General features: G+C 44.1%; 1 protein-coding gene across 1 annotated transcript; it reads right to left on the bottom strand.

Annotated features, from left to right (window-relative positions):
* Positions 1–13,418: 13,418 nt before the first annotated feature.
* On the bottom strand, positions 13,419–17,133 carry LOC125544046 (glycerophosphocholine acyltransferase 1). Its single transcript, XM_048707584.1, has 8 exons — positions 16,908–17,133; positions 16,715–16,798; positions 16,339–16,396; positions 16,146–16,246; positions 15,086–15,181; positions 14,900–14,993; positions 14,270–14,507; positions 13,419–13,993 (listed from the first exon to the last, which is right to left on the bottom strand). Exons 1-8 carry the CDS (start codon positions 16,986–16,988, stop codon positions 13,633–13,635), a joined length of 1,113 nt encoding a protein of 370 aa, XP_048563541.1. The 5' UTR covers positions 16,989–17,133; the 3' UTR covers positions 13,419–13,632.
* Between the last annotated feature and the right edge of the window lie 7,223 nt (positions 17,134–24,356).

Raw genomic sequence — 24,356 nt, 5'->3', positions numbered from 1 at the left:
ATCCTCAGGTTCCGGACCTCAGTCCGTATAGTTGCTGCCATCATCTTTCAGCTTGGTTTTCTCTAGGAACGCGTTGAAGTTGAGGGCAACATTAGCGTGGGCCATTTTGATCTACAAGACATAGTGTAAAGATTTTATGACTAAGTTCATGATAATTAAGTTTCATCTAATCAAATTATCAATGAACTCCCACTCAGATAGACATCCCTAGTCATCCTAAGTGAAACATGATCCGAGTTAACTAAGGCGTGTCCGATCATCACGTGAGATGACCTAGTCAACATCGGTGAACATCTTCATGTTGATCGTATCTCTATACCGACTCATGCTCGACCTTTCGGTCTTTCCATGTTCCGAGGCATGTCTGTACATGCTAGGCTTCGTCAAGTCAAACCTAAGTGTATTGCATGTGTAAAATCTGGCTTATACACCCCGTTGTATTCGAACGTAGAATCTATCACACCGATCACCACGTGTTGCTTCGAAACAACGAAACCTTCGCAACGGTGCACAGTTAGGGGGACACTTTCTTGAAATTAATTACGAGGATCATCTTATAAAGCTACCGTCGTCTAGCAAATAAGATGTAAAACATGATAAACCATCACATGCAATCAAATAGTGACATGATATGGCCAATAATCATTTGCTCCTTTTGATCTCCATCTTCGGGGCTTCATGATCATCGTTGTCCACCATGGCATGACACCATGATCTCCATCATCGTGGTCTTCTTGAGTGTCTTGTCATCCATTACTTCTACTACTATGTCTAAAACGCTTTAGCAAATAAAGTAAAGTAATTACATGACGTTATGTTGACACGCAAGGTCCATAAATAAATAAGACAAATCCCTATGGCTCCTGCCGGTTCATACTCATCGACAATGCAAGTCCGTGATTCCTATTACAAGAACATGATCAATTCTCATACATCACATATATTCATTCATCACAATCTTTTGGCATATCACATCACACGGCACATGCCTGCAAACAAGTTAGACGTCCTCTAATTGTTGTTGCAAGTTTTTACGTGTTTGCTATAGTTTCCTAGCAGAACGTTTCTTACCTACGCCAAACCAACAACGTGATAATGCCAATTCTATTTACCCTTCATAAGGACCCCTTTTCATCGAATCCGATCCGACTAAAGTGGAAGAGACAGACACCCGCCAGCCACCTTATGCAACTAGTTGCATGTCAATCGGTGAACCAGTCTCACGTAAGCGTACGTGTAAGGTCGGTCGTGGGCCGCTTCATCCCACGATGCCCGCCGAAATCAAGAAAGATAAGACTAGTAACGGCAAAGCAAATTGACAATCGACGCCCACAACTGCTTTGTGTTCTACTCGTGCATAGAAACTACGCATAGACCTAGCTCTGATACCACTGTTGGGGAACGTAGCAGAATTTTAAAATTTTCTACGCATCACCAAGATCAATCTATGGAGTCATCTAGCAACGAGGGAGAGAGGAGTGCATCTACATACCCTTGTAGATCGCGCGCGGAAGCGTTCAAGAGAACGGGGTTGATGGAGTCGTACTCGTCGTGATCCAAATCACCGATGACCTAGCGCCGAATGGACGGCACCTCCGCGTTCAACACACGTACGGTTGGGAAGACGTCTCCTCCAACTTGATCCAGCAAGGGGGAAGGAGAGGTTGATGAAGATCCAGCAGCACATGGCGTGTGGTGGAAGCAACGGTGATCTCGGCAGGGCGCGCCAAGCTCGGGAGAGAGGGAGGCGCCAGGGGCTAGGGTGCGGCTTCCCTCCCTCCCCCCCCCACTATATATAAGGGTCCCTAAGGGGGCGCCGGCCCTAGAGATCCAATCTCCAAGGGGGCGCCGGCCAGGGGGTGGCTTGCCCCCCAAGCCAAGTGGGCGGCCCCCACCCCTAGGGTTCCAACCCTAGGCACAGGGGAGGCCCAAGGGGGCCGCACCAAGCCCACTAGGGGCTGGTTCCCCTCCCACTCAGCCATGGTCCCTCCGGGATAGGTGGCCCACCCGGTGACCCCCGGGACCCCTTCGGTGGTCCCGGTACAATACCGATTACCCTGAAACTTTCCCCGATGCCGAAACTTGACTTCCTATATATAATCTTCACCTCCGGACCAATCCGGAAGCTCCTCGTGACGTCCGGGATCTCCATCCGGGACTCCGAACAACTTTCGGTTACCGTATACTAAATATCTCAACAACCCTAGTGTCAACCGAACCTTAAAGTGTGTAGACCCCTACGGGTTCGGGAGACACGCAGACATGACCGAGACCTCTCCGAACAATAACCAACAGCGGGAATCTGGATACCCATGTTGGCTCCCACATGCCTCCTCGAATGATCTCATCGGATGAACAACGATGTCGAGGATTTTGATCAATCCCGTATACAATTCCCTTTGTCAATGCGGTATGTACTTGCCCGAGACTCGATCGTCGGTATCCCCCCAATACTCATTCAATCTCGTTACCGGCAGTCACTCTACTTCGTACCGTAATGCATGATCCCCCGTGATCAACCACTTGGTCACATTGAGCTCATTATGATGATGCATACCGAGTGGGCCCAGAGATACTCTCCGTCATACGAGTGACAAATCCCAGTCTCGGATTCGGTGCCAACCCAACAAGACACTTTCGGAGATACCTGTTAGTGTACCTTTATAGTCACCCTTACGTTGTGACGTTTGGCACACCCAAAGCACTCCTACGGTATCCGGGAGTTGCACAATCTCAATGGTCTAAGGAAATGATACTTGACATTCGAAAAAGAGCTATAGCAAACGAACTACACGATCTTTGAGCTGCTTAGGATGGGTTGTCCATCACATCATCTCGTAATGAATGTGATTCCCTGTTATCAAATGACAATCCACAATGTCCATAGTCAGGAAACCATGACTATCTTTCGATCAACGAGCTAGTCAACTAGAGGCTCACTAGGGACGTGTTGTGGTCTATGTATTCACACATGCATTACGATTTCCGGATAACGCAATTATAGCATGAACAATAGACAATTATCATGAACAAAGAAATATAATAATAACCATTTTATTATTGCCTCTAGGGCATATTTCCAACAATATGTTGGGAGATCGATCGGTATACATGCATGTGTGTGTTAGAAGCAAATGAGGCACGGGGAGAAGGATAGAGAGATAGGGATGCATCTAGGAGGTGGTGCGAGAGTCATACTATATCGAGGGGGAAGGAGTGTGCGAGTACGAGATCGATGAAAAGAGTGGTGGGAGTGAGGCATGGACGGTGATAAGAGAAGATGGGAAGCTTGTGTTTGTGCTAGGCACACCTGGCTAGAGAGACATATCGATCGATGTGTGCCATAAAGAAGGAGCTGGGGGACCTACACACACCGTGGGTGAATGACCTAAAGTGAAAAGACGAATTTGCGCGATGGAGCTAGAGAATGCTGAGGGAGGGTGAGAGGGATGCGGGCGTGTGCATGCACAAGAGAAAGTTAGCGCTAGCTAGGTACAAAGATAAGAGGATTGTGTGGGTGTAAAAGACGAATAGAGATCATACTTCATTATAAAAAGCGAATTTGGATATTTGAAAATTTTATCATAGTGTTTTAAACCGACGCATGTGTGAATATATATAACGGTGATACACATGGTGTGGTTATGAACATGTTATACTACATATTATATATTTTATCTCTACTCTTATAAAAAACGGAGTTGTTGATGATGGTGTGCCTGCCATCCTGCAATATAGGCCATCCGATTTATATCTGACGGATAGGAAGAAAACTATGGTAATTTTGAAAAAAAGATACCCACACTGTCGTGGAGTTGACACGGCAGATGTCCTAGAGCAAGGACTTAGTCGTAGGGCCATCGCACTAGGAAGCTTAAAGGGGTTAATCGGGACAAAGGACCCGAGAGAGTTTTTATACTAGTTTGGCCCTTACGATGAAGGTAAAGGCCTACGTCTAGTTGGGGTTGGTATTGCTGAAGTTTCAATCTCCAAGGGGCTCAACTCGCCGGCTTGGTTATCGATTTGGTTGTTTCTTGCCCTAAGCCGCCACCGGTTCGTCCCCTTATATACATGGGTTGACGCCTGGTGGCCTACAGAGTCCCGGCCGGCTCATAATCGCGTCCGGCTTGGTGACTTCCTTTACATGCCTTTCTTTACAAGTCTTTCCTTACATACGGCGGTTTACAATATCAGGCCTTAAGCCGGCCCCAGGCCTTTGGGCCTTCTATATGTTTAATAAACTATCATCTTGAATGTATATTGGGCTTCTTATGTAACCTGCCATTAGGGCTGACTCGTCCCCTCCTGGGCGGGTCATACTGGTAGTAATATCCCCAACATTAGGCCCCAGGTTGACTTTGAACTTTGTTCCTTGTCAATCTTCAATACTTAGATGAAATCCATCTTCTTCTGTCTGAAAAACTCTGTAACCCGCCGTGACGTCATCTTTTGAAAACACAAAAAACTTTCATGACGTCATCTTCCAACGGACCTTTTATCTTTAATGCTTCCCGAGAATCGAGGCGTCTATATAGCTGGATAACCATTATTTGGTTCTCCCTTGATTTTTGCGCCCCGTCTGTCCGCATCTTGTCCTTATAAATAGGCCTGCCCCGGCCTTCCTCATTCTTCTCTCTCTCTCTTATTCTTCCTATCGCTGCCTCCCTGCTTCTCGAGCTCCGCCACCGCCGTAGCACTCACTGTTGCCCTCAACATCGGCCGCTGCACCACCCTGAGTTCATCTAGAGAGACGCGGCAACTCTTCGCAGTAGATCTGCATCTCGTAAGTTCCTTCTTTCTCACGCATCTAGATCTGTATTAGGGTTGCGAGTTCATCAGTGTTCTTCGATCGTTCATTACGGATCTTCTTGTAGTTCTTCTTCCGCAACTTCTTCTGATCAAAAAAAGAAATATAACTCACACGGTAGTTGTTTTGCTTCTATTTTTTATATCAGTAGATCCCTTTTTTCTGTATAGATGCTTCATTATAGCTGACGAACTCATCTGTACTGGATTTTTAGGTCTAGAATATTTTCTTTTCGGGACAGCCATTTGATCCAAAATAATAATGATAGCTTGGTGAAACTTGTTTACGCCAAGACTTAGCTAGATTCACTTTCTGAAAGAATATGTAGTCATGGCGGCTTATCGCTCTGGCTTTCTTTTCCTTATATGTCATTAGCCCTTAGTTAAGCCGCCGTTACTTGTTTTGCATCTTCATCCTTTAACTGTTAATTTTGCCGTAAACTGAACCGGCATATTGTTTTTTTCTTTTTTCAGTTCCTTGCACATCATGCCGTCAAAGACACCCACCATCTGTAATTGGGTCCCCTCAACCATAACTGAGGATCGGTTAAAAGAGTTCTTCCTCATTGGGTTTCTTCCCTCAAAAAGCATCATGTCTTATCGTGCTCCTGACCCGGAAGAAGAACGACCCAATCCAAAAGACGGCGAAGTGATCGTCTTTACTGATCACATGAACCGTGACTTCTCACCGCCCGGTTCAAAGTTTTTCAGAGAAGTTCTTCACTTTTTCAAACTCCATCCTCAGGACATTGGGCCCAATTCCATATCCAATATTTGTAACTTCCAAGTGCTCTGTGAGGTATATCTTCAGCAAGAGCCGACTGTGGAACTGTTTAGAGAATACTTCTATCTGAACCGGCAGAACGAGTGCACCAACGGCCTTAGCTTAGAGCTTGGAGGCATCTCAATTCAGCGCCGGCAGGGTGCTGTCTTCCCTCTCATAGTTCTACCAAGTCACCCAAAGGACTGGAACCAAACTTGGTTTTACTGTCAGGACATCTCACCAGCCAACGAGAAGCCACTGCTGGGTTACCGCCCTGATCGTCTTGACTCCAAGTTCGCACTGCCAGATAAACTTACCATTGCTGAACGCAAGAGGCTGCTTCCATCTATCAGAAGAATCAACGCCTTGTTGGGGAACGGTTTAACCGGAGTTGATCTGACCCGCTGCTGGATCTCATGGCGGGTTATTCCATTAAGCCGTCGTTCAAGATTGATGTATGAATATGGTGGAGGCCCGGACGACTCTCTTCGTCATACCCCGGTTCAACTAACCGAAGAAGACATTGTCTCAATGTCAAACCTTCTGGTGAATGGGAAGTATGAAGACTGCAGCATTGTTGGGTTAAATCCCTTCTGTAAACTTAACCCAGCACCAGAAGTAAGGATATTCTGATATTTTTTCCTTTGTATTTTGCCCAGCCGTATTACTTAGCATTGATCCTTCCTCTTGTCTTTGTAGGCCAATTCAGACTTTTGGAAAGTGAAATGTGACCATGAAGCTGCCAAGAAGGCGAAAATCGCCGCCATGAATGCCACGAAAACGACCCGGAGATCGAAGAAGAAAAAGAAGACCATTGCTGAAGATTTGATGAAACTTGATGACACATCTGACTCGGAGGTATCCCTTGATTCCCTTTGCCAATTTTTTAACAATCTTATTGACACTGATCCTTACCAGGATGACACTGGGGCTAGTCAAGCCGGGGAAGCTGAGGTAACTATTATTTCCTTCGACTCAGAACCCTTACCAAGACACAAAGTTCGACGAGTGGTCCGTAAAGTAAGGTTTTCTAACCCTTTAGCTCACTTGGATCCCAACTTTCATTTGAAAAAGCAGCAACATGAAAGCCGCCGTGAAGTTGGGTTTGAAAATGAACCGGCGATCGTCCTTCAACAAACTCCTCAGAAACGTCCAAATGAGGTTTATTTATCTCTGTCTTTAACTCTTCTTAATAGATCCTTCTCCTTGTATTTCTATGAACTCTTTTTTATTCTTTTCAGGAGGTGTCTCGTTCCTCTGGCGACTCTTCGCAAACCCAATTCCCGGCTTTCAATACTGCTCCCGGGTAATTAGTAATCCTCCTTTCTTTTGGGTTGTTCAGATTTATCTTTACACTGACATTCCTGCAACATTTTTTCTTAGCGGCCAAGCTAAATCAAAAAAGGCAAAGGCAGCAAAACTGGCGGAAGACCCGCCAGTGCTGGCATCTGACCCGGCTAGGCCGCCTTCTCCATTAACTGACGCTCCAGAAGACCCACCTATTGTCAATGAAGCAAATCCTCCGGAGCCATCTTTTAACGAAGCCACTATGAATCCTTCTACAACTGGACCGTCAAGCTCAACCGACCCGCCATCTCCACCGGCTCAAGATGTTCAAATTACTGGGAGCCTCTTTGTTGAGCCGGGGAACCCAACGGTGCTGGTTCGGTGCACAGCAAAGCAAGAGGCATTGGAGAGGCAGAAGGTTCGCTTTGACGTTGCCAACTATGACCGTCTCAATGCGAGTGACATTTTATCCGGCTATCTCAGTCATGTACACTCTAGTCGCGAGTCTGAGATCGAGATGGTCAAGCAGCTTCAGTTGAAGTATGAGGTACGTTGTTTCCGGTTTACTAGTATTCCTTTAGCCCCCACGTCTTCAGATTATGAAAGAAACAGAATAACCTATAGACTGTAAAATATAGGCCGAAGCTTTTACCTCTGAATCAATGATAAAAACAAAGCTTCACCTGTAGTCCCCAAGTACCGGTTCACTTTGATCATAAGTGAATCGGTACTTAAAAATTGTTGTTAAGACCGTCTTCAAAGTACTTAATGCTCCGGTTTAACCTTGATAAACTTGCTGAACTGCACACATTAGCCCCCAAGTGCCAAGTGCTGTTACTTTTTAAGGTACTTGGGACTTTAAATATTTTTGTAGAGTCGTAGAAATCTGATTTGGCATACATTAGCCCCCAAGTGTCAAGTACTTTACAAATGGTTTGTTTGTAAAGTGTTTGAGACTTGAATCTTGAATTTGAATTTGAAACCAAGTCTTGACTCATTTGAATGTTTTACATAATGCCTTGTCTGAGTTGAACTCTCAATTGACTGACGCAAAGACCCGGATAGCAAGTCAGGAGACAAAAATCAAATCTTCTAACTCCAAACTGCAAATAAGCCTCTCTGCAACGGAAAATTTGAAGACCAGCTTTGCTGCCAAGGAGAAAACTTGGGAAAAGGAAAAATTACTTCTGACCCAACGAGCTGAGACAGCCGAAACAGCCCTGAAAGAGATTTCAACAGAGCTGGACGGGTTAAAGGGGCGGGTGTCTCAGATGGTAGCTGCTATCTTTGGTAAGTGGTCTGACCTAATCTTTTGTATATTTTTTTGCCAAACCGGAGTATAAGCCATTAACTGACTGCATGTAAAAATTTATGCAGCTCCTTGAAACAAGAATCTGAGCCAAGACCCGTTGATTAAATTGAAGGCAGTATATACTTTCGTTGAACAATTGTATATCGGCGCACAACGGGCTCTGGCCACCATCTCTCCTGCTAACCAAGGACCCAACCGGCTCAGCGACGTCCTAAAAAAGTTGTCCATCCTTCCTGCCAGGTTCCAAGAGATAAAACGCTCCTATGCGCGAGCCGGAGCCTTGACTGCCCTAAGCCGCTCCAAGGCTTGGGTGCCAGATCTAGACCCGGCAGACGTAGCCAGAGGCTATCCCACCGTGAAAGAGGATGGGTCTCCCTTTACTCAGGATGACTTCAGGGCTTGTGTACGCGGAGTCCGGCCTCAGACGACTAGCCTTGGAGATGACACCAATGTTGATAAGTACCAGCTGGGTTTTGATAGTGAGAATAAGAAGATGGCCACTCCCTCATACAAAGTAACAGATTTGATCCCACCAGTAAGAGAAGACGCATTTGCCCCGGAGATTGACACGGTCGGCCTGATCGACGACGAAGCCGAATTTGTCGCCGTGAATGGCTTTGATTGGTCAAAACCCAATTTCCAGCAAACAGAAGGTGGTGAACCGGCGAGGGAGGGACAATGAGCATCTTCATGGGCTTATAAAGCCTTGTAATAACTTAGTTGTTTAAAACACCGCATGTTTGCTTATGCCATCGTGCATAAAATACTTCTATGTGAACCTGTGTTTCCAGATGCCACTGTATGTATCGTTTAATATTTGTCTCTGCAATGCTTGAACTCTGTTCCTGTAAATACAAAGAAAAGACTGGCTTGGCGGTTTAAACAGGTTTAAACACCTAATTTATAGCCAATATATTTACCTCAATAAAAATCAGAGACAAATATAAATAAAGGATAAAGGTTTAAAACTAACTCTTTAGTTAACGCAACAGGTAAGTGCGTATAAGTAAATACCTTGTCCCTTTTGATCCTTAAATCGCCGGTTTAAATAGCCCAGGTGATGAATTTGATAATTCAACCTTTATGAGAAGCCAAATATTCAATGATTACTATACCTCAGTAGGTTGTACCTTTTGATCCGTAAACCGCCGGTGTGAATGATCAGGGCGGATGTGTTGTCAAATAGTCGAGCCGGTGAAGAAGACCAGGCTAATTGTTTGTAATATTTAAACAACAAAAAAGCAAACAATAGATAATAAACATAATGTAATCCTGTACTCAAAAAGGTGGGGGTTTCTGATTCGAATACGATCAGTAAACTGGACCAAAGGGGTTAAGCTAAGGTTCGAGTACAACCATATAGCCCCCAGTGGCTTTGGCGTTGCGCCGATCAAGAGGGTACCGACAGCTATGTTCTCTTTGGTTCGAATACGACCTATGTTTGAACAGGAAGCCCCCAAATGACCTTGAGAGGTTTTTAACGACCCTGATTCGAATACGATCCAAGTCGGACTCAAGAGGGGTTAAGCTATGATTCGAATACGATCAAGAAGCCCCCAAGTGAGTTTGGCCTTGAGCCGATCAAGAGGGTTACGACAGCTATGTTCTCTTTGGTTCGAATACGACCTATGTTTGAATAGGAAGCCCCCAAATGACCTTGAGATTTGCAGCTAGATTCGGATACGATCATAAGCCGGAGCAAAAAGGTTAAAGTTGATTAATAATCTTTTGAAAATGAGAAAATACGTATAATCTTTGAAAAAAGAAAAGAGACCGATGGTCTTACTTTATTGCTTATCATGATATATACAATGTGAACGTATGTACATGATGAGAGCCGGTGGCTCAGGTGTAGTATGGCCGAAGTTGAGCAATGTTCCATGGCCGGCGGGTCTCCTCCTCCGACTTACGTGAGTCTGCATGCTCTCGAACGTCAATGAGGTAATATGACCCGTTGTTTAAATTCTTACTGACCACAAAGGGTCCTTCCCAAGGTGGGGATAACTTGTGTGCATCTGAGAGATCCTGGATGAGCCGGAGCATCAAGTCGCCTTCCTGAAAAGTCCTGGACTTAACCTGGCGGCTGTGATAACGACGCATGTCCTGTTGATAAATTGCTGACCGGGCCGCTGCTAAGTCTCTCTCTTCATCCAACAAGTCAAGTGCATCCTGTCTGGCTTGTTCATTATTAGCTTCAACATAAGCCGCCACACGGGGCGAGTCATGACGGATGTCACTAGGCAATACTGCTTCTGCTCCATAAACCATGAAGAAAGGTGTGTAACCTTGTGATCGTGGGTTCGAGCCCCACGGTGGGCGCCAACTGTCGTGGAGTTGACACGGCAGATGTCCTAGAGCAAGGACTTAATCGTAGGGCCATCGCACTAGGAAGCTTAAAGGGGTTAATCGGGACAAAGGACACGAGAGAGTTTTTATACTAGTTTGGCCCCTTACGATGAAGGTAAAGGCCTACTAGTTGGGATTGGTATTGCTGAAGTTTCGATCTTCAAGGGGCTCAACTCGCCGGCTTGGTTATCGATTTGGTTGTTTCTTGCCCTAAGCCGCCACCGGGTCGTCCCCTTATATACATGGGTTGATGCCTGGTGGCCTACAGAGTCCCGGCCGGCTCATAATCATGTCCGGCTCGGTGACTTCCTTTACATGCCTTTCTTTACAAGTCTTTCCTTACATATGGCGGTTTACAATATCGAGCCTTAAGCCGGCCCCAGGCCTTTGGGTCTTCTATATGTTTAATAAACTATCATCTTGAATGTATATTGGGCTTCTTATGTAACCCGCTATTAGGGCTGACCCGGCCCCTCCTGGGCGGGTCATACTGGTAGTAATATCCCCAACACACACCCCTCTCCATATTTGCAAATTAGGCATCCCCTTGATCATGTTGACGTTCTGTGGAATGCATGGGCATCTTGCTAGTACTACATATAATATATAGAACATTGATCATAATTTGGGCTAATGTGTGGCTTTTGCAGCTCAGGTCTAAATACTTGTCATAATGTAGGGGGCGGGGCACTATACTATGTGTGATAAACACGGTGTAAACGTATGGAACATGGTTTAGATTATAAATATATAGTTAGTACATCAAATGTACTATTATTTGGAATCAACATCAAGTGTATTCAAAAAATAGAATTCGTGTTCATGTAGTACACATAGTTCATATCTATCTCTATAGTAATCATTTGGTGTGTTATTAAGTTAATACATGAATGATGGTTGAAGTTGGCAACAATCATGATTGTAGATTCTTATTGAAATAGAGAAACGAATTCAAATTCAGTTCGAATTGCAGCGGTAGTATAGACATTTGAAATGCACTAAAATATTGGTATGAGTAGGTTACATGCATTATACAGCAAACGAAAAAAAATTAATTGGACATAATATGGATTCATACTCACTCCTTCCATCTATATAGGGTGTAATGAGTTTTTTAAGACCACATTTGACTATTGACAAGATTAATAGTACATGACATGCACAATGTGAAAATTATATCATTGAAAGAACCTTTCACATACGAATTTAACGTTGTGCTTTGTGTAAGTTGCATGTCATATATTATTACTCTAATATTTGGTCAAAGTTAGCATCGAAAAACGCATTAGGCCCTATATAGATGGAAAGAGGGAGTAGCTTTGAATAGCATTTTTATAGTAAAACGGGGTAAGACTCTCTCTTTGTGTGGTGTGAATAGTTTTTATTTTTTGTTTTTTTTTGTTAAGGAAGTGCGAATTGATTTGATACATACAAGTACCATATTACACGTTAGGCTTGTGCTGGCTAGGGTTTCACCCTAGCATATATAGCGCTTCCCTTGTTGCCGCCGTGACGCGAGCGTTGGTGACCTCCTGCTGCGCCGCGGCGGCGGCGGCCGCCGCCGCGATGGCTTCGTCCCTCGCGTCCACCGCGTGCCTTCGGCCCTTCCTCTTCGCCGACTCCCTTACCCGTTGTTCGGGCGTCAGCATCTTCTTCGGCTTAGGCGCGGCGATGGTCTTGCGGGGCCGCGAGGCTTGCCTTTGCCCGGGGGCGGGAGGGAGGAAGGGGGGTCGTCATGCCGGACTGAGGGAGGCGAGGCCGGCGGCGGCGTCGAGGTCGTCGTCCATGGCGGGCGGCGGAAGCGCGCGCGGGCGGGAGGTTTTTTAGGGGAAATGGTGAAGGATGCCACTGACCAGCAGACCAGGGGAAGGGAAAGGCGAGCGCGCGCATCCGTCTCGTATCCGCGCCGATGCAAATCCAGCTCAGAAATAAACCGGGAATCGATCGGCAGGCGGACGCTCGTTCATTTGGGTCAGCGTGTTGGGCCAACTTAAACAAGCCTCCACGGACGAAATGAATCACCTTGTTGAAGTTGCTCTTAAGACATTTTTACCCACGGATGAAAGGGGCCACCCTGTTAAAGTTGCTCTTAAGTCATTTATGGGACAGATGAGGTCACTCTGAAAGCCGTTGTCTGTTGGTTTCCCGTGTCCATAGGAACAAAACATTCGCGCGAGGCTGGCTGTGAGCTGACGGCAGCCAGATATTTTGTAGTCCCGCCATACATGAAACCAAGTCCTTAATTTCTTTTTCTTATCATGAGTAGATCTTTATCTTGAGTGATAGCTTGGTCCTTAAGGGCTTGTTCGGTTAATCCCTTCCACAAGGGGATTGAAGAAGATTGGAGATTGAGGTGGATTTTAACTTATGGGGGATTTAATCCCTCTCAATCCCCTCCAAACCCCTTCAAATCTGAAGGAACCGAACAAGGCCTAAGGAATAAAATGCGGGAATAACACATCAATTCTAGGAATTGAACCCAGATGATCAGAATGCACTGCATAACCATGTCTAACCACTAAGGGCATGTACTATCCATATGCCTTATGACAAAAAGTAATTTGAGGCACCTATATTTATTTTTTCTCCCCAATGCAAGCTATCATTAGTGGGCCTCATTAAAAAATAAAAAATAAAGACTAGTACACATGCATCTCTACTTTCACTCCAACCTTTTCAGCTTTTGTCAGCGGACCACACTTTTTCTCTTCAAGCACCCGCCTTCTCGAGAGGATCCCGCTTCCTTATCCGAATCTACTTTACATCATATCGGATCCTACATGACATGCGAGGCATCACCTTGAGGCTATGCATTGTACATGCCCTAAGCCAAGGCTCTCTTTAAAAGGAAAAAAGAAACTATCTCAGCACACTCAACACACATTGAAAACCCTAGAGACAAAGTTGGCATAAAATGCGCTGATAACATTTGAACCACCACCTTTTGCTATGTCAAACATGTCCACACATCCTAACTAGCGATCCCACCATAAACAGCCCTGAAATGTCTCAAGCCAACAGAACATTCATCGATAGCAACTTTTCTGACAGAAAGAACAAGGTCACACGACAGTACCAGTAACCAGACAATCTAATCTTGCGGCCCAAATCAGTTTCCTCACTGACTTGGCTCCTCGGATGCATGCTGGTGGTTACCTGAGGGATCGTCCATGTGCTCTTTCAAGTTTGCTTGTTCAATGGGCTTCATCTCAAGTCTCTTCTTCTCCTTCTGGACGACTTGTCTGGGCATCACCTCCAGGATGAAGCTTCCACCGTTCCATGTTGCAGCACACACCTTTAGTACTTGGAAGATCCCATGCAGCCGGTATGAAAGGAATATGGGTACAGTGAAAGCCAATGTCGCCACTGTGAACAGTGCCTGAAGCAGTATGTACATCAACGGACGATTCTTGTCACCAAGCAATCCGCTCAGTCTCCACCAGATGTTGTTTGCTTTCTGTGCTTTCTTTGACAGTTCCCTGCAAAAATTGATAAAGATAAATTACTGGGTTCTCTAACATGGGAGAATACGCAAGGGTAAGTAGACACTTAGAGGAAGTAAAGAAGATGGGAGGAACTCAAACTACAATTGGTAACAGGCAAATTATCTGAACCAAGTTTAGTCCTTATGGCTCAGTTTTGGTCCATTTTATAGACTGCATCTCCACCGGTGGTGAATGAGCACCACTGAGCATACATATTGTTCCACTCATAGGTATTCAGCATACCCCACCAAGAAATACAAAAAGACATACCTGTATGATGTCATGACTTCAGGATCCCTTAACAGCCTTTGCCGGCGCAGCACATTAACTATGAGGAAATACATCAGTTGCCACAAGGTGTAAGCAGCTAGAGGAACAACAAATAGCCATGTCCACAGATAAGATTTGTCCTCCACATATGGCCATGTGACTCTTGCTGCTCTTCCTTCTGGATGCATGGCAGCAAATGTTTGTGGGTTCCACCAACGGATAGTGAACAAAACTATTCCTGTAAAAGCCCTCTTTCAGTCATGTTACACATTTGGCAAGAACTGCTGGATGAATAATAGAGTGGAATCATAACCCTAAAGTCACAGAATCCAGAAGAAACTTCCAGCCGAGAACCCTTATCTAGCTTAAACTCAAGCTCCCCTTGCAGCTTTTTAGTTAAATTGCTCATATCTACTAAAGCTTATACTCAGACTCCCCTCGGCATAACATGACAACAGAGTAGTCATTGTAAGGCTTCCATATATCACATTCGCGTCATACAATTTCAACAAGCACCAAACAAAATATAGTTAAATAGTTTCACTAGACTAAGATGGTGCTTTCCTAAGAAAAGTAAAGTTCCCCATCATCCTACGCATTGATTTGGGCTGTTTAAGTGAGACAACGTACCAGGCAAGAGGTGTATCAGAACACTAACAAGTTTATCGAATGAGCTGAACACCAAGCTGCAACGCCATACAATTAATGCCCAAGCAAGGGGACCCTGCAAAGATTTAATGAAAAAAAACAAATGATTGCACACATATTATAAGCACAAACAAGAAACCAGGCAACCCACAATAATCCTTTTCATACCTCTGCAAATGAGAAGCAAACCATGAAAAGCTTTTCATCCTTTGGATAAAAGAGAATCATAACAAGGAGAAAAGTGTTGGCATAGTAGCAGAAATCCTGCAAATTACATCAATGGTTGTAACCCAGTGATTTATTAGTAATGCACCATAGTATTGTGCCCAATAAAATGCTTGAGAAGTGCAATGCAATCCACTAAAAAAGTATGAAACTCGTGTCATTTGAACAAGGAACAAACAAAAGGTAACACTAAAACTTCAGAATGAAAAAGAACTAGAATGTCAGCTTGGAGCCTTGGACAAAGCATAAGCACAACAGTCATCAAGTAAAGGCGCATTAAAAACATCAGTACTGTATGTTATGAGCAGCACTTGTCTTCCATCCATCCAGAAATATAGGGCCCAATTCGTACTTTGAGATTTACTTTGACTGTCAAGAAGATCAATTACTATATGAGATGTTTGTTATAAAATATTATACCACTGGAAGCTCCTTTCAACTATGAATTCAGCGGTATACTTTGTGTGACATACATCACATATAGTATTGAACTTGTTGACACTCAAAGTAAATCTCAAAATACGAAATAGGCCCTACATATCCAGATAGACGGAGTATAAGATAATATGCCTTCCGTAACAAGATACATGATAATATCCAAGTTCACCAATTGCTGGAGGTCGATGAAATCAAGCCAGTGGCAACCATTTTATCTATCTTGTCATAGCTTGCAGTAGTCATTCTCTTTTGCGAGCTATCATCATTCTAAGCTGGTATCCCTAGCACCCCACCTTCGTCGTAAGTTTGGCCGTTTGGAGATTTTGTTTTTTAATTGAAAGCTAGGCTCCTCCCGAGCTTTTAGTCCAAAATAAGTCGGCATAATAGCATATCATAATACGATCCACTCATCATTATTACAGCATATACTGACGTTGGCACTTTATAGCCGTGACAGTTGTGCATGACACTTGAGGTAAGAATGATACTAGGACATTACATCTAAGCAATGAAACCAGCACAGTTAAAATGATGGCCGAAACAAATTTGACTGAAATGGACTCACCAGAAGATAGTAGTGCCACTTCTTGTAGCGGTAGTAAATCCACCTGAGAGGAACAAATATGACATAGAACAGGCAATACACATACGGCACATCCTGTGGTCCTGCAAAACGAAATCAGGGCACTGTAAGATGAACCGACCACAACTTTCAGGAGTAGCATGCAATCCAACAGATGGATTCGGCAATAGCTTACTGGCACCCAAGAGGTAGCAAAATGTCCCAAATCCAAGAACACCCATCAGGTGTGTGACCTGCACATTAAAAGCCAGTACCACCAGGTAAGAGCATTCCCCACATACAGACATTCGAATAGCGTCACAGCCATGTCAGTAGTACATGGCAATAAATGAAGAGATTCATCACCACAGTAATCCATTCCTACCCAAAGTGCCCACAAAACAGTACACAAGGCCCGCGTATCTCTTACAGCACACGTTGAAACATTGCTCAGCACAATCAATGCGCGCCGAATTTAACCGCGAAATGAACAGAGCACGGGCACGCCTAGATTTGGGGAGAGCCAGAAGCACAGAAGATGGAGATTAAGCAGGGGGGATCGGAGAAAAGACCTTGAAGATGAAGCGCTCGTGCTCCTCTGCCTTGGTGGCGATCTTGACGGCCTGCTTCGACAGCATCGCCTTGGCCTGGTCCCTCTGCAATTCAAATAATCCCCCCAGAAAAAAATCAGAAGACGAGTAATCGGGGGAAAAGAGGCACCGGCGCCATAGGGCTGCGGCGGGGCGGGGGAGTAGTAGTACCCACCCTCCGGCGGACGTCCGCGGCCCCGTTGGCGAGCATCGCCGCCGCCGACGCCTCGTCCTCCACCACCTCCGACGACGCCATCCCAGGGAACCTTGGAGAACGCGCGACCAGTTCCTCTTGCGAAGACGAAAGCCTCCTCTTCCCCCTACGCCACCTTTCGTTTCCTTTCCTTCTTTTTATTTCGCTTTCCTTTTGCTTTGTTTATTTATTTATTAATATTATTGTTATCCCTTCTCCCCCGCTCTTGTTCCTCAGCTTTTATACTATTCTCCATTTTCTACTCGTCCTCTGACGTGGATTGCGCTCTGCTACAATCTAATCTTTCTTCGTTTTGTTTTGTTTTGTTTTGTTTTCTTCACGAGTTCCCGTGACGTTTGGTTCGATGCAACGGTTTGGGGTGGAGCGTTGGGTTGGGCAGCATCAGGTTCTGTGGCTGTGCGAGCCGTGGTTTGGTGAGGCAACAGCACTGGCCTGGGCACGGCGGCAGCAGCGAGGGTCAACACGTGCTCGGTCGTGCTCCTTTTTGCCCTGGCCGCCTGTTCCCACCCGCGGATAGGTGCTTTACGTGTTGGCTCCCACCTAGATTGCCGGCGATCATCAGTTGTCAAGATTTTCAAGCATATCCAAAGCCACGGCCAACATTTCGTGTTTTGCAAAAAGGTTTAGTGGAAGTATAATAATGAGTTTATAGCCCGTTTACATGATTCTTTTGGCACTGTGGAGAAGAGAGACATAGAAAATATTGAGAATGGGCTCTCATACAAGAGTCTAACTATATACACACTTCTAGGCAAATGCAATAAATATATTTTTTTCTCGAATATGCACGAGTGTGCATATTATATATTAAAGGAGAAAGGCAAAAGGCATGCCTCCACCGAGATTACAAGAGTTTTATTACAATGGATTACTCATTCCTCACCCACCACTCTAGCCGAAGGAAGAAAGGGTCTACATTCCCTTTAAACTTCCTGGCTTGCAACCATAACCTCCCTTGCGTCATAACCCTACCAATAGTTCCCATGATAGAAAGTGATGCCCCTTCGAAGACAATCGCATTCCTATGCTTTCACAGCCCCAAAGTACAAGTAGGAAGATAGTATGTAGATCCCTCTGATTGTTGTTGTCCATCCCGTGCTTGTCCCTTAACCATAGGGCAAGCGAATCATGTTCCATCGGTGACCATTCCACCTTCCCCAAAGCTTCGCATACCACCGCCCATACCGATCTCGCGAGCACACACGTGAGTAGCACGTGGTTTATGGTTTCTTCCTCCTGGTCACAAAAGGGGCATGCCTCCTGGTGTGGTAGCCCCCTCTTGGCAAGGCGATCCGAGGTCCAACATCTGTTCCTGAACGCAAGCCAGGCGAAGAATTTGCATGTGGATGGGGCCCTCGATTTCCAAGTCAGCTGGGCCATTGGGTCCACCGTTCGGCCCCAGAACTTTGCTGCGTACGCGGATCTTACGGAGAAGTGACCGTTGGGCTCCCATGCCCATGCAACAGAGTCCGGTACGTCGAGCTGCGGCTCCCATGTGCTCACTCTAGTCCATAACTCGAGGAATTCAAGCAACTCATGTACGCCAAAGTTCGGGCCAATCTCCATTGCCCAAGCCCCATCCTCGATGGCCATGGCAACCGTCATTGTCGCCTTTATCCGCGGCGGGATTCTGTTGTATATGGACGGTGCGATCTCCTGTACTCTCATGCCATCAATCCACCGATCCTCCCAGAAAAGGGTAGTGAGGCCACACCTTGCTTCGCTTTGCGTTGCCGCCCGGAAAAGCTGCAATGCCTCCCTTGGTACCTTTATGCGGAACTCCGTCCATGGTCTACTTTCGTCCACTCTTGCCAACCACGGCCATCTAGTTTGCATAGCCACATTAAGCCACTTGAGATTGGGTATACCTAGGCCACCAGCCCATTTCGGTGAACACACCGAATCCCATGCCACCGCACAGTTGCCACCGTTGGCCTCTGCCCGTCTGCACCATAAGAAACCACGGCACACTTTGTTCATCGCAGATATAGTCTTAGCAGGGAGATCCAAGGCCATCATGGCGTGAATGGGCATAGCACAAAGCACCGACTGCACCAACGTTAGTCTTCCACTCTTCGGCATTAAGGCCGCTTTCCATTTTGGTAAGCAGTTCGCCATCTGGTCCACCAGGTACTGCAACTGCGATGCCGACTGCTTTCTAAGGGTCAACGGCAGCCCCAAATACTTGATTGGGAAAGCCCCTTACTGGCAGCCCAATTCCTCACAGGCCATTGTGATCTCCTCTTCATTGCACCTAATTGGAAAGTGCCACAGATTTCATCATATTTATCCGTAGTCCGGAAGCCTCTCCAAACAGATCCAGAATGTTCTTGCAGGCCTCAAGCTCCACTAGCTTGGGCTTGATGAAAACTACGACGTCGTCCGCAAAGATGGACAGACGTTGTTTCATGCCAGTACGCGCCAACGGCTCCAGAACACCTCTTCTTGTGGCCCGTTCAAATAATCGGTGCAATGGCTCCATGGTGAGGATGAAAAGCATCGGTGAAAAGCATCGGTGAAATGCAATAAATATGAAGAAAGAGATAGAGAGAAGGTGAAAAAATAGTAATACTTTTATACTCTATAGCTAATCTTGTTGTATGAGTGATTATAAGTGATGACTATATATGACATTACAACATCATATAGCCAGCAGTTGGCTATAGTATTAACTATGCCCATGCTCTTAGGGTCATGTTGCATCCCCTCATCCAGGCCCTTTGGCCCATTTATTATATGAGTGTGTTTAATGTTTCACGTGTACGTCACAAGTTTAAAGTATCAAAGTACCATTGGACCTGGCTGAGTATCTCAAATCGAGTGTCTCTTTTCACCCAGGTCCATGTCTGAGGGATGTAAGGAAGGACAAGTGTCGGTCTTACTTGCGTCATTTCTAATCTACACAGTGCTTTGATTCAAGATAAACTCTACATGAAAAAGATGTATGCCGACGTTGTGGTTTCATTCAGTTGATCGGTTCCTCATTTAGTGAACTGTAAATTTTAAATTTCGTGTTCATGTTTGAAGCTAATTTAGATGAATTTTGACAAATTCTTTGCACATGATCAGCTGTTAGAAAATTCCTTACTAGCTTCATCTTGTTGTTTCACATGACTTACGTTTTCTCTTTCAACAGTCGTACACAAGTAGATCCATGTCTCCATACTGGATTGTACATGGGTGTTCACGTTTGCATGTTATTTTGGATGAGATTATGCAAATTCTGGACACACGGTTGACCTTTGAGGGCTCCTTTGATTCAAAGGAATTCTATAGGATTTTTGGGGGATTGAAATCCTTATGAATTTTTCCTATGTCGGCCCTTTGATTCATAGGATTGGATCCCATAGGATATTTCCTATGAAATCTTTTGTATTATATTTCATAGGAAATCTAACATCCACTGCAACCACTTTTTACATTTTCTTTGTTTTTCATGTGGCATCAAACACTCCTTGCTGATTCTATAGGATTCAAGTTGACATGTCACTCGAATCCTATACTTTTCCTATTCCTACATTTTCAAAATCCTGCGAATCAAAGAGGCCTTGAAAATTTATTTGACCACTAGCTTCATCTTGCTGTTTCACATGACTTTTGTGTTATGTGTTTTCTGTTTCAACAGTGGTAGAAGAGTAGATCTACGTCTCTATAATGGATTGTACACATGTTCATGTGTGCATGTTATTTTGGATGATTTTTTGCAAATTCACACACATGGTCGACCATTTGAAATTTTATTTGACCACTAGCTTCATTTCCCTATTTCACACGACTTTTGTGTTGTACGTTTTCTGTTTCAACGATAGTAGACGAGTAGATCTACGTCCCGCTACTAGATTGTATACATGTGTTCATGTGTGCATGTTATTTGAACGAATTTCAACGAACACACACGGGCCATCCTTTGAAATTTCTTTTTGGCCTCTAGCTTCATCTCACTGTTTCACACGAATTTTCTGTTGTATTTTTTTATGATTTGAGAGTCTAGACAAAGTTCTTCAAGTGTGGTGGTGTGAGATAAGCTTATTATGTGGATAAGATGCGAAATTAATCATCCATGTGTGATATGTCTTCAACGTATTTATAATTTTTGTATGATTCATGCTACCTTGAATCAATTACATACACTTGGCCATACTTTTTATTTATTTTTATTAGACTAACATATTAAGCCAATGCCGAGTGTCATTTTTGTTTTTGTTTTGTGTTTTTAGTATTTCAGGAAAACACCATAGAAAAAGTTCGAGAAAAAATCAAGGAAAATTGGTCTTGAAAGATTCGTGCAGGGAGATGACTTGAGGGGCAGACCCTGGTGCCCCCCACAGGGTGCAGGCGCCCCTTGTAGGCACACACCCTGCAAGGGCGCATGTGGTCTATGGGCACCCCCACGGTGCCTCCGGTGCCCGATGACATGGATATTCTACAAAACCCCAAACCTAGTTATCATGCATTTTTTTCACCACTGTCACATCACGTTTTCATGGCGACTCGTTTTCAGCCCCGATCTGAAACTCTACAAAGGGAGAAGCCACCTTCTTCATCAGCAACCTCAATCCTCAAGCTCTAAGATGAGCTGTGAGTAGTCCACCCCTTGGACTATTGTTCATGGCAGTAGCCAAAGTTGTAATCTCCTCATCTTGAAGTATTTAGATGTTCAATACAATGGCCATATGAGCTACCATATATGATTATGGTTAAAATGATGTATTTGTAGCGGTGATGTTGATCATGTGATGAATTATTTTTTTATGTTCAGATCTATGCATGCTATTTTGTTCGATCTATATATGTATATTTCTTGTGGTTCTCTTTGCCGGTTTAGATCGTTAATCAGCAGTGGGAGACGTGTGCATTAGTTGAGTTTAATCTTGCAAGTAATCTACCGCAGTGATATAAAGTGAAAAAGGCTTATATATAATTGTTGCCACCAAGGGCTAAGGTTTATTACAGGGTTCACTAGAATCTCATATACACAACAGTATCTCATCTTTCTTAGAGCAAATACCCTTGTTCACACTTAATGTCTAGATGGTGTGGGGAACCCCGATCTATGGACGGGCTATTTAACGATAAGATGCAAAGAGTATCTCGGTCTAATAGTATTCCGGACGTACTACCTATGTAGAATCATCACATTCATATGTATGACATTAGCGTTAATATTTCATTGTGCACTTTTTCGCAGGATTATGTTACCACACTTTTGTATTTCGGAGAGTTACACTTGATGAACCTATTAATCTCGGTCCACTTTTTAGCATAAGAATCACCTTCCAACAACTTTTACATGTTGTTTTGTTTTTAGTTTGTTTTTATTCCAAAAATACCAAAATATCATCTAGCACATTATCTTTTAATTGCCTTGTGCAACTAACAAGAATAACAAGGATTGACAAACCTTGATAGACCTGTTGGGGACACAAATGAAGTTTTATTTTTGTTGGGAATTCAACTATAGGAGGATACTAGTACCTCAACGGATTGATACATTAGTTTATCACCAAAGTAAAGCTTGTTGCATATTACTAACTCCTACGCTAGGGATCCCAACAAACCATGTCCTTGTAGCCTTTGCTTGCCTCAGTAGTACTAGCAGTCGAGTTATATTTGTGAGCACATAAGCTAGATTATCATGAAGAGATCACAACTATTCATTCGCGTGATTTTGTTCTTACAAGTACTCCTATGTACGTGTAGCATATCCGTGCAGGGAATGTGTGGTATTGTACTCTACCAGAGGTATGGACCGATGATGAACAACGTTGGTACACACGCGAAAGTTAATACGAGATAAGTTTGGTAATACTAGAAGGCAAATGTGTGAATTGAAGTTAGTACACATCATTGGATGCCCAATTTAAATCTTAAATTAGAAAAAAATTAGAAAAATGATACTAGAAGGCAAATTAGGTACAAGTTTGGTATAAGCTAACTTTAGGAAGCAATATGAAATAGTACGAGTAAGAACAAATTAAATATAAGAATTAGCCTTGGGGTTAGAAGAAAGTGAATGCAGTATACTAGTGACGTAAAAAGAATTATACTTGTAATACTAAGGAGTCACCGGGATTGCAATGTGAAGAATCGTCAGATGAAGATGCGATCCGCCAGAACAGGAAGATATTGAGAGTCATAATTCGGGCTCGATGTTACTACTTAAATTTCTAATTTCCTTTCTTTATGCCCGAAGTATAGAGAAAAGTCCGGTTAGTAGAGATTTCATGAAGAATGGATAAACATTCGAACAAATAGAGTGACTGGCCAAGAACAAAGGGGGAGGAAAGACAAAACGAAATAGGATAATAGTTCAACAAATGTAAAAGGACTTGAGGCAGAAGACGATGAAGCTGAAGGGAATATGCCCTAGAGGCAATAATTGTTATTTTATATTCCCTTATATCATGATAAATGTTTATTATTCATGCTAGAATTGTATTAACCGGAAACTTGATACATGTGTGGATATATAGACAAAACACTGTGTCCCTACTAAGCCTCTCTACTAGACTAGCTCGTTAATCAAAGATGGTTAAGTTTCCTAACCATAGACATGTGTTGTCATTTGATGAACGGGATCACATCATTAGGAGAATGATGTGATGGACAAGACCCATCCGTTAGCTTAGCATGTTGATCGTTCAGTTTTATTGCTATTGATTTCTTCATGTCAAATACATATTCCTTCGACTATGAGATTATGCAACTCCCAGATACCGGAGGAATACCTTGTGTGCTATCAAACATCACGACGTAACTGGGTGATTATAAAGATGCTCTACAGGTATCTCCGAAGGTGTTTGTTGGGTTGGCATAGATCGAGATTAGGATTTGTCACTCCGAGTATCGGATAGGTATCTCTGGGGCCTCTCGGTAATACACATCATGATAAGCCTTGTAAGCAATGTGACTAATGAGTTAGTTACAGGATGATGTATTACGGAACGAGTAAAGAGACTTCCAGTAACAAGATTGAACTAGGTGTGAAGATACCGACGATAGAATCTCGGGCAAGTAACATACCGATGACAAAGGGAATAACGTATGTTGTCATTACGGTATGACCGGTAAAGATCTTCGTAGAATATGTGAGAACCAATATGAGCATCCAGGTTCCGCTATTGGTTATTGACCAAAGAGGTGTCTCGGTCATGTCTACATAGTTCTCGAGCCCGTAGGGTCCGCATGCTTAACGTTCGATGACGAATTTGTATTATGTGATTTGGTGACCGAATGTTGTTAGGAGTCCCGGATAAGATCACGGACATGACGAGGAGTCTCGAAATGTTTGAGATGTAAAGATTCATATATAGGGTACCGGGTACATATCGGGTCACCGTAAGGGGTTCTGGGCCCCCCCCCCCCCCCCGCAACTATATGGGCCTAATGGGCCAACAAGGGGACAGACCA

This window comes from Triticum urartu, chromosome 3 (genome assembly GCF_003073215.2).
Source record: "Triticum urartu cultivar G1812 chromosome 3, Tu2.1, whole genome shotgun sequence".
NCBI lineage: Eukaryota > Viridiplantae > Streptophyta > Magnoliopsida > Poales > Poaceae > Triticum > Triticum urartu.
The sequence above is the reverse complement of the archived record's forward strand: the minus strand, read 5'-3'. Positions and strand labels throughout refer to the sequence as shown.

Coding starts and splice junctions, on each gene's coding strand:
- LOC125544046 (XM_048707584.1), bottom strand. CDS start 16,988: ATGGCGTCGTCGGAGGTGGTGGAGGACGAGGCGTCGGCGGCGGCGATG. Junction 16,799..16,907: donor CCGCGGACGTCCGCCGGAGG/GTGGGTACTACT, acceptor TTTGAATTGCAG/AGGGACCAGGCCAAGGCGAT. Junction 14,508..14,899: donor TCTGATACACCTCTTGCCTG/GTACGTTGTCTC, acceptor GGGCTTTTACAG/GAATAGTTTTGTTCACTATC.